General features: G+C 47.6%; 7 protein-coding genes across 7 annotated transcripts; 4 read left to right on the forward strand and 3 right to left on the reverse strand.

The window, feature by feature from the left end:
* Window positions 1–1,291: 1,291 nt before the first annotated feature.
* On the forward strand, window positions 1,292–2,719 carry UA08_06502 (hypothetical protein; the record flags this gene model as incomplete). The annotated part of the gene is made up of 4 exons (XM_020268786.1): window positions 1,292–1,450; window positions 1,519–1,648; window positions 1,710–1,833; window positions 1,888–2,719. 4 exons carry the CDS (start codon window positions 1,292–1,294, stop codon window positions 2,717–2,719), a joined length of 1,245 nt encoding a protein of 414 aa, XP_020118118.1.
* Window positions 2,720–5,469: 2,750 nt separating this feature from the next.
* Window positions 5,470–6,951, reverse strand: UA08_06503 (hypothetical protein; the record flags this gene model as incomplete). The annotated part of the gene is made up of 5 exons (XM_020268788.1): window positions 5,470–5,494; window positions 5,591–5,895; window positions 5,969–6,301; window positions 6,368–6,821; window positions 6,881–6,951. 5 exons carry the CDS (start codon window positions 6,949–6,951, stop codon window positions 5,470–5,472), a joined length of 1,188 nt encoding a protein of 395 aa, XP_020118117.1.
* A 1,548-nt stretch (window positions 6,952–8,499) lies between these two features.
* UA08_06504 (putative oxidoreductase) lies at window positions 8,500–9,706 on the reverse strand (the record flags this gene model as incomplete). Its single annotated transcript, XM_020268789.1, has 5 exons — window positions 8,500–8,532; window positions 8,585–8,693; window positions 8,762–8,817; window positions 8,885–9,194; window positions 9,255–9,706. The coding sequence occupies 5 exons, from the start codon at window positions 9,704–9,706 to the stop codon at window positions 8,500–8,502; spliced, it is 960 nt and encodes a 319-aa protein (XP_020118116.1).
* A 594-nt stretch (window positions 9,707–10,300) lies between these two features.
* UA08_06505 (hypothetical protein) lies at window positions 10,301–11,131 on the forward strand (the record flags this gene model as incomplete). Its single annotated transcript, XM_020268790.1, has 1 exon — window positions 10,301–11,131. The coding sequence occupies one exon, from the start codon at window positions 10,301–10,303 to the stop codon at window positions 11,129–11,131; it is 831 nt and encodes a 276-aa protein (XP_020118111.1).
* Window positions 11,132–12,345: 1,214 nt separating this feature from the next.
* On the forward strand, window positions 12,346–13,363 carry UA08_06506 (Ras-like protein; the record flags this gene model as incomplete). The annotated part of the gene is made up of 4 exons (XM_020268791.1): window positions 12,346–12,357; window positions 12,605–12,719; window positions 12,780–13,055; window positions 13,125–13,363. The coding sequence occupies 4 exons, from the start codon at window positions 12,346–12,348 to the stop codon at window positions 13,361–13,363; spliced, it is 642 nt and encodes a 213-aa protein (XP_020118110.1).
* Window positions 13,364–14,433: 1,070 nt separating this feature from the next.
* UA08_06507 (hypothetical protein) lies at window positions 14,434–15,403 on the reverse strand (the record flags this gene model as incomplete). The annotated part of the gene is made up of 2 exons (XM_020268792.1): window positions 14,434–15,228; window positions 15,311–15,403. The coding sequence occupies 2 exons, from the start codon at window positions 15,401–15,403 to the stop codon at window positions 14,434–14,436; spliced, it is 888 nt and encodes a 295-aa protein (XP_020118428.1).
* Window positions 15,404–15,721: 318 nt separating this feature from the next.
* Window positions 15,722–16,327, forward strand: UA08_06508 (hypothetical protein; the record flags this gene model as incomplete). Its single annotated transcript, XM_020268793.1, has 4 exons — window positions 15,722–15,724; window positions 15,774–15,873; window positions 15,941–16,071; window positions 16,136–16,327. The coding sequence occupies 4 exons, from the start codon at window positions 15,722–15,724 to the stop codon at window positions 16,325–16,327; spliced, it is 426 nt and encodes a 141-aa protein (XP_020118281.1).
* Between the last annotated feature and the right edge of the window lie 123 nt (window positions 16,328–16,450).

Consider the following 16,450-nt stretch of genomic DNA (forward strand, 5'->3'; position numbering starts at 1 on the left):
CCAGCTGGGATCGCCGCTGATTGGCTGAAGGGCGGCCAATTGCTCAAGCCAATCATATGCGAGGATGCTGGACGTTCTTCATTGCTTCATCGCGACAGTAACTTCTCTCGGCACATGCTAGGCTTATTGAGACGGCAATTCACGTGAAATGGTGCAGTTGGACGACGGAAGTCTTTGTCTGCGTCTGGTCCTTCTCATTCATCCATGGGACTAAACCTATTCGCGTTTCTAAACAAGCGGTTGCTATGTTTGAGAAACTTTCATGGTAACATGAGACTTTCAAGCTCTTTACTTCTTCATATGCTCGATACTCTGAGCTACAGTACAGTTATTTAAAGTGAGAAATGAGATGTTCTTCTGTCCTCCGGTGATTTCGACAACGAGTTGTTCATTTGTCTTCGGACTGGATGTACGTTTGTGTATACATTTACGGTTGGCCGAACGTTACCTCCAGTTCGTTATATTTATTATTTTAAATATTATTGCCACTGCTGTTCACCGCCATGTCTAAATTATGTGCAATTACTTCTAATGACGCTTATACTCACAGTGGTCCGAATTTCCAGAAATGGCATTTCTATGCTAACAGTGAATGGTGTATGCCGCATGTTCCGGTGATTGATTTACGAGATTTAAAGCCGACGCTTCTCCAAATATATCTCGCAGGCGTGGCTTTTTCATGTACTAAGTACTCAGTCAGTTTGCAGTTTTACATCCGGAGAACTCAGGTTGAATCGTGGGTACACAAGACAATACTAACTATACAAAGGTTCCATGTCTATGGTACGGGTGAATATGAATACATTTTTATGCCGAAAACTTGGAAATAGTCGCCGTTACCTGTCCGTTTCCGTCTCGCTCACGGGCGAATGCATGATAGTTGGGAAGAACTCTAACATAATCTGGCGGTGTCGTTGAAAAGGTCGAAACTATGAAAGCTGATGAGAGCAGGAATTTCATGGAGGATAACCGGAGCCAATAATTATAGCATTCCATTGTCTGCTCAAGTTCAAGGTATCAATTACTCCTAGAACAGGGTCTCGAGCTTGCAACTTTGAAGATAGGAGACAACTTCAAGATTTCTACTCGTTCAGGCAACACATATGCATGTCCTGTGGTTGTACAGATAAGAGGGGTGACGGAGAAGCGCAGTTAACTAGGTATAAGTATGGCGACAGCATCCAGCATCTACGGACTGAAATCAATTTCCACGGACTCCCCGACGGTGTCAATCTGAATAGGACAACCCTTCTTGCATTACCCTTTTACACTGCCATTGCTTTCTCTACCAATGGCATATATAAACAGTCTTGTTCAAACCATTCAAGATGGTTTGAACCGTGAAGCCCTGGGAGACTCGAGTTCTCGCACTGTTGTAACTGAAGCAGTCGACGACCTGAAAGCCCAAGTGGATGCTCCATGGGACATCCTCTGGGAGACTAGATTCGAGGTAACTTTCTTGTTTTCCCAATATTTGCCCTCAATACTGTCGTTCTCTCTAACAACAGATCTGGCCAGATTCTAAATAGTATCTGCAAGCGTCTGGCAATCGAGACGGGAATTCTCCATGCCATTGTGACTCGTGACGGAAATCCCATTACCTCTAGCGAGCTAGCAGAGAAAACAAACCTTGATAAGCAGTTTATTGGTTAGTCTAAACAATGGCATTGTACCTCCACTCTCTTGGCTGATGCAGAAGATATAATTAGAGAGACTTATTCGAGTTCTGACTGCCCGGAGAATCATTTCCGAGGTGGATGTGTGCACTTATGCGGCAAACGACGTTACGCGCCTGCTCGATACTCCAGGAAGTATTGCAGCAGAGAAGTACTTGTGAGTTGAAAGGGTCTTTAGGGCGAGAAGATGGTATTAACTCTCTGCTATCAGCTTTGACTTCCTCTTTCCCATCGGCGCCAATCTGATCAAATGTGTGAAAGACGGTGGCATCCACCAGTTTCCTACCAAGGACCAGAAGGGCCCTTTTGAGTTTACATTTGGAGCTCCGATCTTTGATTTTCTGGAAGCCAACAAAGAATACAAAGTGGTATTTGATAACCTGATGTCGGGACGACGCGAAGGCACTGAAGTCAAATGGTTTCACACTTACCCCGTGGCATCTGAGCTTGCCAGCATCCGCAGCAACAGCCAGAGCGAAACAGCAAGGTCACACAACGAAGTCGAGAGCAATGGAGATCCTGACCCAGTCCTCTTGGTAGATATTGCCGGCGGTCGAGGTCATGATATATACGCGTTTGCAACAGAATTTCCGGACCTTCCCGGTCGACTGATACTCGAAGATCTGCCTTCTACGTTTGCCAATGTCGACTCTGCGCGGCTCGATATGCTTAGAAGTGCCGGGATCGAAATGCTCCAATATGACTTTTTCACACCGCAGCCTATCCACGGTGCCCGCTTATACTTTATGCGCGACATTTGCCACGACTGGCCAGACGCCGAATGTAAGCGGTTCCTGGGCAACGTGGCAAAAGTGATGACAAAGGGGTATTCTAAATTGCTGCTGGATGAGCATGTCATCGACGATGTTAATGCTAATCATCGAGCTGCAGCAAGCGATATGCTGATGATGCTGGTCCTCACCGGCATTGAGAGAACGAGAAGCCAGTGGAAGGAACTGCTGGGAAGTGTCGGTCTGAAGATAGTCAAGATCTGGCCGAATCGTCGTGGACAGCAGAGCGTCATTGAGTCAGAGCTTATGTAGAGAGTCTTCGAATTGGCTTGAACATAGAATTCAACATAGTTCACTAGCGTGTCATTCAACAAACAGTGGCAAGGAGAGTTTAGACCAGAGACAATTGAACTCATGCAAATTGGTATTTTATCACTTCAAAATATTGAAATGTTTGATGGAAACGAAGATACTTAAGAATCAAATCGTTGAAGGAACAGTGACGTGTGGCAAGCTTTCATTGAATGGCTAGGCATTTGCTGTTCTAATACTTCACAGGACATGCCTCTAAACACTCGTGTCTTTGTTCCCACCACTTTTCATGGAAGCTCCTCAGATCGAACTCTTCTGACACTTCAAATATCTCACAAATCCGCATGTACTCTAGCTCCTTCTTTGTATACAGGATATGCAAGGCGACCCCATCATTGAAAGAATGTGAGCTCCTAGTCCCCCAGCACGACTATTCCTTGATGAAAGTCTGATGAGCAGCGCTACCAGGCCAGTGGTGGTCAACAAAACGACCCTCCTCCATCCTCGACTAAGTTACTACAGTTCTCGCCGAAAATAGTGCCTGCAAACAAGCATACGCACACAGCTGCCCGAGGGTTGGCAGGCTTTATGTTTTGTAGACCCTTGTGTTCCTTTTCAAAAAGTTTATACTCCGTGATACTTGGCACAAATGGTCACATTAGTTCAGCAAGTAAGAAGAGACCGTATGTACGGCCAAGAAAATGTGAACACAAAGAGCCAGTCTTTAGCCACAAGCAAGTATCCATAAATTTAACAAAAGATAATGTTTTGTCGTATTTACCCGCTTCTGCGTCTTGTCTCTGTATTCACAAGTAGGCAAAATCAGCAAAAGGAAAATCGTGGACGCGTTGAGAATCAATTTCTACATACCAGAAGATCACCTATATCGGAAACGATTTCTTGCTCGCATACAATTCTTTTTTTCTGGCACTCAGAAAGTTCTCCAATATACGTTTGTGCCCTGTTGAAGTCTATCCAGATATTTCTTTCTGGATCTCCTTCCACAATCATCATGTTCCTTGGATATACATCGCTGTGGAGGATATGTGCTTCGTGAATTGCAATTAAACCATTGATAAAGTTCTGCATCCTCCCTGCATTGTAGTTGGTCCAATTTAGCTCTTTGATATTAGGAATATATTCTATAAGAATAGCCGTAGGAGGAAATTCATCCTCAAGGAAATGCCGGAGATGCTGCATAGGTTAGGATTGATATTTTCCAGAGTTCCATAGAACTGAGGAGTAATGCCACGAGCACAAATCCCTGCTTTCGATAAGCGTTGATATGCCATTGAGTCACACTTGAAGATATTATATTCGCGATCTGCAGTCTCAAGTGGCAGCCTCCAAGGTTCACGGCCGTGATGCTAAGGGAACATCAGTATATGCAATATATACATCCATACCTAGGCATCATCACCTACCACCTTGATAACACAGGTCAGGCCTCGGAGGCTAACGAGAGATATTTCACAGTACTTTCTTTCCGTAATTACGTCCCTGAAGATTTCTAATTATGATGGCAGTTCAGCCAATTACGCTACCATATCGAGGTCCCTTATTGTAGGATTGCTAGAAACGGAGGCTGTCAGACCTGAAACAAACACGGCGCGTAAAACAGCCCGGCCTGTCCGCTATCCAGACAAAACGAGGGAGCGTAGCCTATACATCTCTTGCCAGGGCAATGGAAATCTCTTCTTGAGACAAGGGAGTGGCATAGATTGAAAAGAGCTTCGCTAAGCCCGCAGGACACGAGCTGCGAACGACCACCGCCACCCATTTCAAGCAATTACCTACATCTACTTCATATCTCATTCTCTTCATTTATTCTACCGCCTATTTTATTTACATGGCGATGATCCCCCTGGTTGACTTTCTCCAAATGCCCCCGCCGGTCCTAATTGCCAAAAGACAACTGCGGTCTCGCATCGAACTGATAATATTGAGAGTACGCCGTGCTTTACGGGTGACTTTCAATTATTTGACTTTGAACAATGAACTAAATGGCCTTACCACCGTTTATATGGATAATGGTGAAGCCGCCAGGATCATTGCCGGTTTTGTGCCAGACATGGCATACTACGCTGTCGCCTTCCCACTGGTTCTGGTCCTAACCGAGCTCCTGGGGATGTAAAACCAAGCTGGAAATGGAATACAGCACTTCGCACAGGAAGCCAATATCAGCAAAAGGAGTTTCTTCAAGTCCTCAGTCAGGTCAACTGGTACATGAAGCATGACTGGCCGCTGACAAACGCGATCCTGGTTGTAGTGATGTGTAATGTGAGATGATGCGGGAAATTTGAAAATCTCGACCCCGATTCCCTGGGAGGCACGCGGAGGGCCTGTAGGCGGACAACCACGACTTACTGTTTTGATGGCACTCTGGTATATTGGCATGCTTTCCGCGCAAGACCAGGGAGAAAATAGCTGGGACATGTAATACTGCCCAGGCGAGCGCTAGATGCACATCCTACGGACCGTACCTTGCAGGTTTGTATATCAGAGGACACCTGCAATTGATATGATGCGAATAATGAGCACCGGTGCACACTCAGAAACATCCATATTGCACCAGGGGTTGCTAGCCCTGGAAATTGTCACATCATGGACTCATCGACAGCAGCAGGGACTGTCTTGCTGCATGTTTCTAGCGACAATGCCGTTTTCGTTTTTATTCCTATCTGTATGAATTTGAGTTTCTCACAGAATAGCAGTGTTGGTTACATACACTTGATTGCACCCTTTTACCACTACGTACGTTCCCTATAAATTGGCCTATTAGGAATCATGCTTGAAGTAGTATATGATCTATGTAATACGCTTCTGTCATCTGCTGCTAGTTTTCCGAATACACCGTACTATCGTACGCACCAAAAGAACAAAACTTTTCGAGGTGCAGTAAATATCACTGAATAGCCATCATCACTGTCTTTATCGGTGTCCGCAATCGAGATGTCGGAACCCGGAAGCCCTGCTGAATCTCCTCCAAAGACTTCCCCTTGGTCTCGGGCATATAGAGCGCCAGAACGATCATGGTCACACAGGAAAGACTTCCATATAGAAAATACAGCGCATATGAAGACTTCGAGAGGAATATGGGTGTTGTGAATGCAACGAACCAATTGGCCAACTGGGTTGATACTCCTCTTTAGCAATTTGGTTTCACCAATAAACAGCTGAAACGCGAAAAAGAAAAGAAACACTCACAAAATTAAGCCCTTGTCCAACACTATTCCCTTGTGCTCTCACCTTAGTAGGCAAAATCTCACTAGCGTAGATCTTGCCTGCAACTGCCCAGGTCACGCAATACACGGCCGCAAAGAGAAAGATGAAGATGATTACAAACCACCTTCCAACGCCAGATGCACGGACGGAATTAGACGCATACAAACTTCCCATGAGGAACATACAAGTCGACAGACCGGCTCCCCCAAGAAGCATCGCCGTTCTTCTTCCCCATTTCTCAGCGAAGATGGCTGCAGGGATGGAGACGGCAAGCATCAGGATCGCAGAGCAACCTGAGGCCAGGAAGTCGGCCGTTTTTGTAGGAATTCCCGCTTGGCCGAATAGGACAGGGGCGTACTGTGGACTTATGTCAGTTTACGAGCTTTGGTTGGCTTTGCATGAAGTAACACTCCGGAAACATACATAAAGGATCCCGTCAATACCAGATAAACCGACCATCAAGAGCAGGAAAGCGGCAAGCATAGATTTTGATTTGTATTCCGGACGGAAAAGAACGATGAGCTGTTTCACCTTGTTGCACTGTGTCTCATTCTGCGCTGTCTCTTGTGTTCCCATGGTATAGTTCTCTGCTTCAACAGCGTCCATGTCGAGCCGCTGGATCGCCTTGACCGCTTTTTCACGTTGATGATGGAGCATGAGCCAGCGTGGTGACTGAGGTAAGAAGATGCAAGAGATTCCTAGAAGAGAACTGAGGATGCCCATGATAATGTACGGACTGCGCCAAGCCATCGACGAAGTCATCTTGACTGAACCTAGACAGGTGAAGTAACTCAAAAATATACCGACAGTCACCATGAGCTGTGGTAACGCTATGAGACTTCCGCGATAGTTCGAAGGCGCTATCTCACAGATGTATCTGTGAGATTCCAGGTGAGTGTGACGTAGTCAACGACAGCCGAGGAGGGAAAAACTTACATGTTGACGTTTGCCAACCACAATCCTTGGCCTATGCCTGCAAGCACCCTTCCACAAAGAAACATGGGCATGGTGACTGAGGACCCTTGAAGAGCGCACCCCACGGTGAACACACAAGCGCCTACCCCTACCACATTCATATGGCTAAATCGGAAGGTCAACGAACCCCCAAATAGCGATGAGAGGGCCGAGGCGAGCATGATTAGAGAGACTATAAAACCTCGCATCACAGGCGACAAATTCCCAAATTGGTGTGAAAATTGAGGCATCACTGTGACCGCCCCGATGACTCCCGTGTCAAACCTAGAATGCGTCAGCGTTGAGTCGTCGTCACAGTAGACAGGCAGTCAGTTTACCCATTTAGCAGACCACCCAGAGACGCCGCTAACGAAGCCAACATATAGACAGGGGGCATGTATATGGTCTTCATACTGAGAGCTGAGTTAATGACAAAGGCCTGGATCCGTTGCAGCAGATTAAGAGCTTGCTGGAGAAAGGATTGTGAAAAGTATCAAACTATTTAAACGTAGGGAAGACTGCGAAGGTTTATTATTAAGGCTGGTAACTTTTCTTTTTGTGGCCAACCGCATTGGGACACATATCACATGCACCGCAGACCCTTTCACGCCTGATTTATATTGCCTGATTAGGAAATGTCTAGACGGGTCTTTTTTATCTTTGGCTGGCTGCCCTGGTGCCTTATCATAAGCCAACAGTATTGCTCATGTCAAAACAAGAAAATTTGTTGCTGAGCACAGCAACTCAGCTTCTCGATATAAACTGCATGTCTTGTAAGCCGACACAATGCAAGCCTGCTACTCTGCTCCAGTAAAACAAAGGTGAGAGCTCTCTCCCAGTCTCAACTAGACGACAACGCATGATAGCGTCACGGCCTCTATTCTGGACTCCGAACCAAGCTGCGTTTACAATTAAACAAAGAAATTGGCCCTGGTATATAAAGGTTTGGTATTTGATTTTCTGTTCTGCTCCTTTGTCGCCGGCTTATGGGACAATATCTCACGAGATAATAGACTTCGTTCATTCCATCCTGCTACTTCCGCTGTCTTTCATAGATATATGTGAAATATATTAGTAAAAGAGTATTATAGGGTAGAAGTTCTAGATAAATGAATCTCGGATTATGCGGAATACTAGAAAAGAGAGCCTACAGTAGAACCTGACTATAAGGAACGGAAGGCCACTCTATATCAGTATTGGTCTCAGCTTAGATTATTTATGATGGGAGTGAAGGGCATTCGAACCATTAGTATTAAATAGATTAATCAAACCCACTTCTAGGTAAATTTACTGGCGCCCTTCCATGACGGCCAGGTTCTACTGTACATAACTTGATTTGCCCTTTGAGGCACACAAGGTCCTCAGGCAGAGTCAGGTACATTTTCTTACTGTTTTCGGCCAGTCAATATATTCTGCATTGCCATATATTAGATCATTGACTTGCAGACTGAATGCCAGGGGACGGGGAAATGCTTCAGGGAAGCTCGATTGCACTTCTATATACTTGCAGCTATGGACTAGATACACAGATGATCTACACACAAATCCACTCTACATGTCAGTCAATACTCGCTCTTTGACAGAGAAAGTCTCGTATGAATTCACGACTTGCGGTGAATAGCGTTGGCACCACCCTGTCACAATCGATCAGTCTATCGTGTCAACAAGGTTGCTCAAAGTTCTTACCTGGTGGCTGGGATAGATAAGAGTGTCTGCAATGACGACGTTCTCCCTGCGTCCTGCAGCGAAGACGATGACCTCTGCAATGTCATCGGGAGTGAGAGGCTCGCAGCCACTGGGAAAGACGAATCAATTAGCTATATTTGACATACGGCAACAGAAAAATAAAAGAGTAGGACATACGCGTAGACCGCATCTGCCTTGGACTTGTCACCATAGAATCGCACAACCGAGAATTCCTACTCAAAAGGCAACAAGTTGTTAGAAAATTTCTAGAGAAAATTTCAAGGAAGCAGTGGTTCATACCGTCTCAACCTGACCAGGATCAATCTCGATAACTCGGATGCGAGTAGAGATGAGCTCCTTCCTGAGAGAAGACGAAAAGCTGCGCACTGCAGCCTTGGTAGCACAGTAGATACCTCCACCAGCATATGGCTCGCGACCGGCAATACTTCCAATGTTGATAATATCTCCGCGACCGCCCTCGTCTCTCTTCTTATAGACAGACAAAACAGCCTGGGTCATGTTGATCAGCCCTGTGACGTTGGTAGCCACCATAACATTGATGTCTTCCAGGTCGATATCAGGAGCTTGAGCAACACCCTTGACAAGGCCGCTGCGTTGAAAATTTAGCAATTTACGAGCATATATATTCAAGAGGAGAGAGGAAGCTTACGCATTGTTCACCAGTACGTCGATGTCTTGAAACTCAGCAGGCAGCGAAGGCACAAAGTTCTTTACCTCCTGCGGGTTCGAGACATCCAAAGCAACGGGCAACACCTTGACGCCATCACCGACTTCCTCCTTGATTTCCTTGGCCAGCTGCTCTAGCCTGTCGACGCGACGGGCTGTGGCGATGATCTTCAGGTTCTTGGGCGAGGTCCGCGCAAACTCCTTGGCAGTGCTGTAGCCAATACCGGAAGAAGCACCGGTAATGACAATGGTTTTGCCTTCGAGCCGCTTAGCCATTGCGGAAGCCATTGTGCGTCTGTGGATGTGAGTGAGAATCTGCGGTTGTAGGATGCGGGGGGGAAGTTTAGCCGCGGGGAAAGCTCCTCCGATAGCGACGGCGATGGCAGCGCGCGTGGAATGGCCGAACAGTCTGCTGGCGGAACGGAAGATGATCATGCAGAATTTTTAGAGGAGGAGGAGGAGGAGGAGGAGGAGGTGAATCGGAGCGAGTTGGCTCTTTGAACGATACGAGAATGGAGTCGTTCGTTCGTTGGGCTGGTTATCTGCGGGGCGGCTTTCTTTGCGAGCGATCACGTTAGTTAACCATCGCCTAATAGTTCATCCGCGCGTTTTCCGAGGGCGTGCGATGCCAGCATTATTTGGCGATATGACAATACCATGGCTAATAGAACAGAACATGCTCTGAAGATCGTCGCAAAGCAACAGGCCGGTGCTAACTACGCCTAGGTAGGGGGCTTAACGGCGCTTGAGCACTAGTCAGCAGTCACTAGCTGGCTATCTATCATCTGAAAACCACCTAACGGTTCTATACCAGCCTGTCGGACATCGGAATCATAACATTGGACTTTTGATGAGACATCGACTGAAAGAATCGTACAAAAAAAAACCGGCTCCAATAAATGAAAAAACATGCCATCTACATCGGCCCAATCCCCCCAGCGCCATGTTAGATTCGACCTCTTCGCTCAGTTTCCGCCCGAAATCCGACAAGAAATCTGGAAAGCAAGCCTGCCATGCCGCATTATCCCCATGGCTTCCAGCCGGCCCTGTCCCGGCCCCAGCGACGACCGCATCAAACGGGCCTGGCAGCGACCGCCCTCCATCTCTCGCGTCTGTCGAGAGGCTCGCAGCGTCGCATTGCGACATGGAGCGATGCGCTGGGCGGAACACATCTCCGCCGGCCGCGGCGAGCGTTGGATCAAGACATGGATCGATCCCACCGCCGACTTAGTGTTTATGGATAGCATCACAGACCCTTTCAGCATCCCCAAGGACATCCTTGTTAATCACGTGCTGGCCACGGCGCAGCAGGCTGGGGCCGTGGTGATCAGCTGGAGTTATATCAATTTCCACCGCATCGAGGAAACGGAGCGTCTGATCACCTTCCTCAACAATCCGTTTATGTTTATCGTCCATAACTACATCCTGCACATGACCGAGAGGCAGGCCATTGATTCAGGACTGTTTGGCTCCGAGGCCGAGCAGACTACAGTGCTGGTTGACGTGAATGACAAGGAGCGGCTGAAGAGGTTTGCGGCGCTGTGCTCGCAGACAGAGAGCAATCTGTTCATTCTGGAAAACCATCTAAAGTCACTGCAGGATTCCTCGCTACCGGAGTACATGTCATTTCCGCACACGATGCAGCAGGACTTTGTGCGCATATGGCTCCGTCTCCGCAGGCATGGCATCCCCAAATACCAGGATGCAAAGGACGACCCTCGTTGGGAGACGTTGTATAATAGATTTGGCTTCTTGAATTACGAGCACGCCTTGGTGAAAAGAGCAATAGACTCCATGCCGCGGTATAAGCCCATGTTTACATTTCAGCGCTGCCAGAATTCCCAGCACCTTTTGATATAGATCGAGCCTGCACCAGATCGAGTGGGAGAAAGCTTTGGCATTGGTATTACGCACTGCATACCTAGGTGGCTAGGCAGTGGAATGTACGCAGTCGCAGGAGCAGTATAGCATAAACATACTTGGCATACATCTTTCTTTGAGGCAGCACGTCAGCTATCCAGGATGTCTCCCGACTTGTCCACGCCTCAGGCATCCGTCAAGAATGCTGGTAATCAAAGATAACTTACATACGCGTAATTAACGCATCCTGCTGCGGGCGGCCGTCGGGGGCCGCTGTTGACAAGCGTATCGGTCGGTACGTACGGTAATTTCGGCCGCTCGCTCCTTTGTCCCTGAGCATCCATTGGTTTCAATCGGTCACTGTTAGTATTATTAGTTGACTAGCAGAATCCTCCGTGTTTAATAAGTCAGAAGTAATAGTTAATATGGTTAATGCCCGGCACAGAACCCCTTAAAACGTCCCAGATTTGCGTATCTTGATCGGATCTTTCGCGTTGGTGGCTGATGCTGCTAGTAACGACTAAGACACGGCGCCACGGCGCATGTGCGGACTTGCTGGGAATTGGCTTTCAAACTGGATGAGCTTTGCTTTGTTGTCGAGGGCATTGAACCGCCACGACTGTAGATATTCCGATCCGGGCTGCTGGCTGCTGCTGTTGAACTGTTAGTTATGTCCACCGGAATGCTTATCGAATCTGATTTCATATTTTGCTGGTGGAACACATCGCGCGCCTGCGATTCGCCGCAGACTCCCCAGCGCCTCCTGAGTGGCTGCTGGCCCGTTTTTCCACTGTATCGCGCCCCTCTCGGGAAACATGTGAGCTGGTGGTGGTTGTGCGCGGCGACTGAACGGACAACCACGTAGGTAGCAGAGCGCGAGGTTTCTTGCGCAAAAGCTCGGCGCAAAGAGACAGACAGCGAGTATCGGCGCGTTTGTGTCGTGTCTGTTGTGTTGTTGTGTTTGCATGTTTAATAACTATGTAGTTAATTATTTTGCTTATCCACAGTTGAGTAGGTGTGCACAGACTAAATCGGCAAGGTGCCACCCCTTACCCTTTCGGGCTGCTCCTTCCCCCCTACCACCTTCCAGCAACGGTCAACCACCTTCCACGACCTCAACTCCTGCAGCTCTCCTCCTCGAGTCTCCGACCGCATCCTGGCGATTGCTTGCTGTCCCTTCTTTCCCCTGTATAAATTGATCTGTCTCGGCCTCAATGGCGTCCAAGGTAAATTCCACCACCTCCCGCTGACCGCCTCGCTCGAGAACTCTGCCCCCTAAGCCATCCATCCCTTCGTCGGCAACATACCAAGGAAGAGTGGCACAACAAAAGCTTTCTCGTCAAGAGAACACCCACCAGCGAGCGTGGAACACGATTCCCGCAGCGACTAAAATCCCATCGACAAAGAGAGAGAAAAAAAATCACTCCAAAGCAGAGAGAGAAGCATGCTGACGGTGTTTGCTTGTCGTTATAGTTTCTCCGAGAATATAAATTGGTGGTTGTCGGTGGAGGTGGCGTGGGAAAGTCATGCTTGACCATTCAATTAATTCAGAGCCATTTCGTCGATGAATACGACCCAACCATCGAAGGTAAGTACGCTTCCCCGGCTGCTTCGAGACCGACGCCGCGTGCTAATGCTCGTTCCATAGACTCATATCGCAAGCAATGTGTTATCGACGATGAGGTCGCCTTGTTGGATGTGCTGGACACAGCGGGTCAGGAGGAATACTCGGCGATGCGGGAGCAGTACATGCGCACAGGCGAAGGCTTTCTACTGGTCTACTCCATCACCTCTCGTCAATCGTTCGAGGAAATCATGACATACCAGCAACAGATTCTCCGCGTGAAAGACAAGGATTACTTCCCCATCATAGTGGTTGGAAACAAGTGCGATTTGGAGAAGGATCGTGCTGTCACTCAGCAGGGTACGTTTAGAACACCCTTCGAGCTCAACCTGCTGCACTGTGATGACTAATGACCATTGGATGATATAGAGGGTGAGGCTCTGGCGCGTCAGTTTGGCTGCAAATTTATCGAGACATCTGCCAAGTCCCGTATAAACGTCGAGAACGCTTTCTACGACCTCGTCCGAGAGATTCGTCGCTACAACAAGGAGATGTCGTCCCATCCATCTGCTGGCGGCGCTTTTTCCGGCGGTGCCCCCCATGGCAAGATGGACGTTTCCGAGCCAGGCGAAGATGCCGGATGCTGTGCGAAGTGTGTCATCATGTAAAGGAACACCTCGGTCCCTGACGACCACGGCGACAGCCTGGAAGCCATCCTCGAAACGGCCATGTGCAATTGCCTCTGGCCAATAGTGCTATTAATCTAATTATACCTACCTGCATACACCCACGACTTTTACTCGACCCGATCCGCCTCTTTAAAATAATTGCAAACCCCGATATCTTCCATACCTCGTCGAGTTCGCGCCCTTTCTCCGTTATGAACTTTTTTTCTCTTTGGATATCGAACAGCAGAAAGGGAATCTGTTTACGGTTGATTTCTTACATTCCTCTCGCCACAATTTCCACCACTCTTGTTTGCCTATCTATCTACACCCTCCATTCTTCTGACACGGCGAGCGCTTCTACCGGTATATTACCTTGCACAAATGTTTCCATTATTGTTTTTTCTTGACTGTCACTTAGTTATTATCTCTTCGATATCCATTTCTCCTTTTTTGGATTTTGAACCCATGACTTTATTCAGGTATGGTTATATGCCGTCTTTCCTTCCTGTTCCTATGAGACGTCGAGTGTGAGTATACCATTCGGCAATGCATACGCGATATTTCAACATGCACCATGTAACGGAGGGACAGTGTCAACAAAAAAGACAGATGATGGCATGCGTTTTTGTTTTTCTTTCTTTTTTTTTTTTTGCTGCCTTAGACGCCTTTTCCTTATCTATCGGTATCTTTTGAGAAGTCGCCCTATCGAGACGGTCTGCATGCTATCAGGTATTTCTTGTCTCGCTTTCTTTTCTTCCTTTCTTTCTTTATTTCTTTTTCTTTGTCGTTGTCCTTGTTCTTTGTTTCTTTTTTTGGTTTGTGTGTACCTGTGTGTACGGTGCGCTTTGGTTGGATACATATTTAGAGAATCTTGAAGCAATTTCCTTGACTTGATTTATGAATGATTTTCAACTCATCTATCAAGCAGTCAATCTGTCAAATTAAAAGCAAGATATTTTGGGTTTAAGAAAAAAGATATCAATTCTATAACTTAGTACAGTAAATATGTTCATCGTCAAAGCACTCAAAAGTGATATGCAATATAAATCTCTAATAGATAGATGAACCATCTATTTCTGTGCCTCTGTATCAGATGGAGGATCATCTTCATCCTCCCTCGACACTCGCCTTCCTTCTACATTCTTCTCAACTTCCGCCACCAACGAATCGATATATTTCTTGTCACTACCGACCAGCGTCACTGTGTTCCGCTTATTCCCCCATCGCGGATAACTCCCAACCTTGACGCCATGCGGCATGACGCGCAGGGCGAGCTCGGTAAGGTAAGCAGCAACCGTACTTTCCGGCAGAGGCGTGCTGATAAGCACCCTATACGAGCCACTGCCCTCTGGATCAGCCAGTCGCGGAGTCACAACAGCCTTCAACCCATCCAACAATTTCTCGAACAGTCGCGGCACCCCCGGCAAAATATGCACATTCCCATTCACAGTCGCAACCGGCACCCACGAGTCATCCGCCACAAAGACACTCTGTGTCTCCTCCTCAATCGCATCATCATACGGAATCTCAACCATGCGCAACCGCGCCGTGAGCTGGGGCGAAGGTGTATCCCAGTCGAAATGGGGCTGAGTCGGATGCGGTTTCGACAATGCCTTCATGCGCGCAAATGCCGGTTCGTACAGTTTCAGTCGCAGCCCAAACGCCTTTGCGATCGATTGGTAGGTGATGTCGTCGTGCGTGGGCCCAATGCCGCCGCTGGTTACGACAAAGTCGTATTTGGAGCTCATGCGGCGCACCCCCTCGATGATTTCGTCTTCGTCGTCGGCGATGACTTCGACGCGCTTGAGCTGGATGCCGAGTGAGAAACACCAGCGGGCAAAGTAGGCCGAGTTTGTGTCGATGGTCTGTTATTTTTTGGCGGCGGTCATCAGCTTATTTCGGTATATTAAGAGAAAAAAAAAAAAAAAAAAAAGATGTATGACAGACCTTCCCCCCCAGAACCTCATCGCCGATGATCAGACACGCTGCGGTGTGTATCGTCTTGGTTTTGTTCTCGAAGAACGTCGTGGATGATGTCATGGTGAAAGGACGGTGGAAGCTTGTTTGGGCTGCAAATGGTAGAGGGCGAGAGAGATGTCGAGTCAATTGGGCAATGCGGCCAAACATGAAGGAATATGTATACAATATATCAGGAGAAACTGGCGATAAGCAATTCATGCACTGCAAAGTTGTAAATCGAAGGAGGAGGTTGGAGGAGCGGAGTGGGGTGCCTGCGTGGATTCCTGAATCCTCAGGACGCAACAACATCAGTCGATTGCGGGGCATTCTCCGACTCAGACAGCAACGTCGCTGTATAAGATACATTTGTAACTATACACAAAAACGTGCAGAGTCACAATGGTTAGTCGGATAATATCCACTCGATGTACAACGTACTGACTAGACGCAGTCCGATACACGATTATATACCTTCTCGCAAGAGACAAAGGACGAGTTGCGAAAGTTCCGTCTTGGTACTTCGCGAGCAAAAGATCCTCAAGCCAGAATCTGTACGTCTGAAATAGTCATCCTGCTGGCGTTGGGACTTTCCATGCATATACATGCTCACAGAGACAGACATTATCGACCCCAAATCAAAAGAAATCCGCGCACAGAAGAACGAAGTCTACTCCAGTCTAGAAGACATTGCCGATGAACTCCCCGATTCATCGCCACGGTTTGTGTTGCTGAGCTATCCTCATACATTGGTGAGCAATCAAATCGTTCTTTCTGTCACTCTGACCAACAACTGACGGGACTCCCCTTCTACAGCCATCCGGACGTTTGGCAGTACCATATGTTTTCCTTTACTATCTTCCTGAGAATTGTAACCCTTCTTCTCGCATGATGTATGCTGGTGCCGTGGAGCTGTTCCGCAACACTGCGGAGGCCCAGCGTGTGATTGAAGTTGAGAGCGAGTCGGATGTGCTTGATATTGAGAAACGATTGAATAGTCCGAATTAGAGCTATGGTCGCTTTTATTTGTTTCTTTTTGCTTTCATATTCACCTTGAATATTATTGGCAAAGGAAATCGTCGAACGGGCTGTATAGCCTTTCCAGTTCAGAAACACTCAAGGTAATGGGGT

This window comes from Talaromyces atroroseus, assembly GCF_001907595.1.
Source record: "Talaromyces atroroseus strain IBT 11181 chromosome Unknown scaffold_9, whole genome shotgun sequence".
In the NCBI taxonomy this organism is placed as follows: Eukaryota; Fungi; Ascomycota; class Eurotiomycetes; order Eurotiales; family Trichocomaceae; genus Talaromyces; species Talaromyces atroroseus.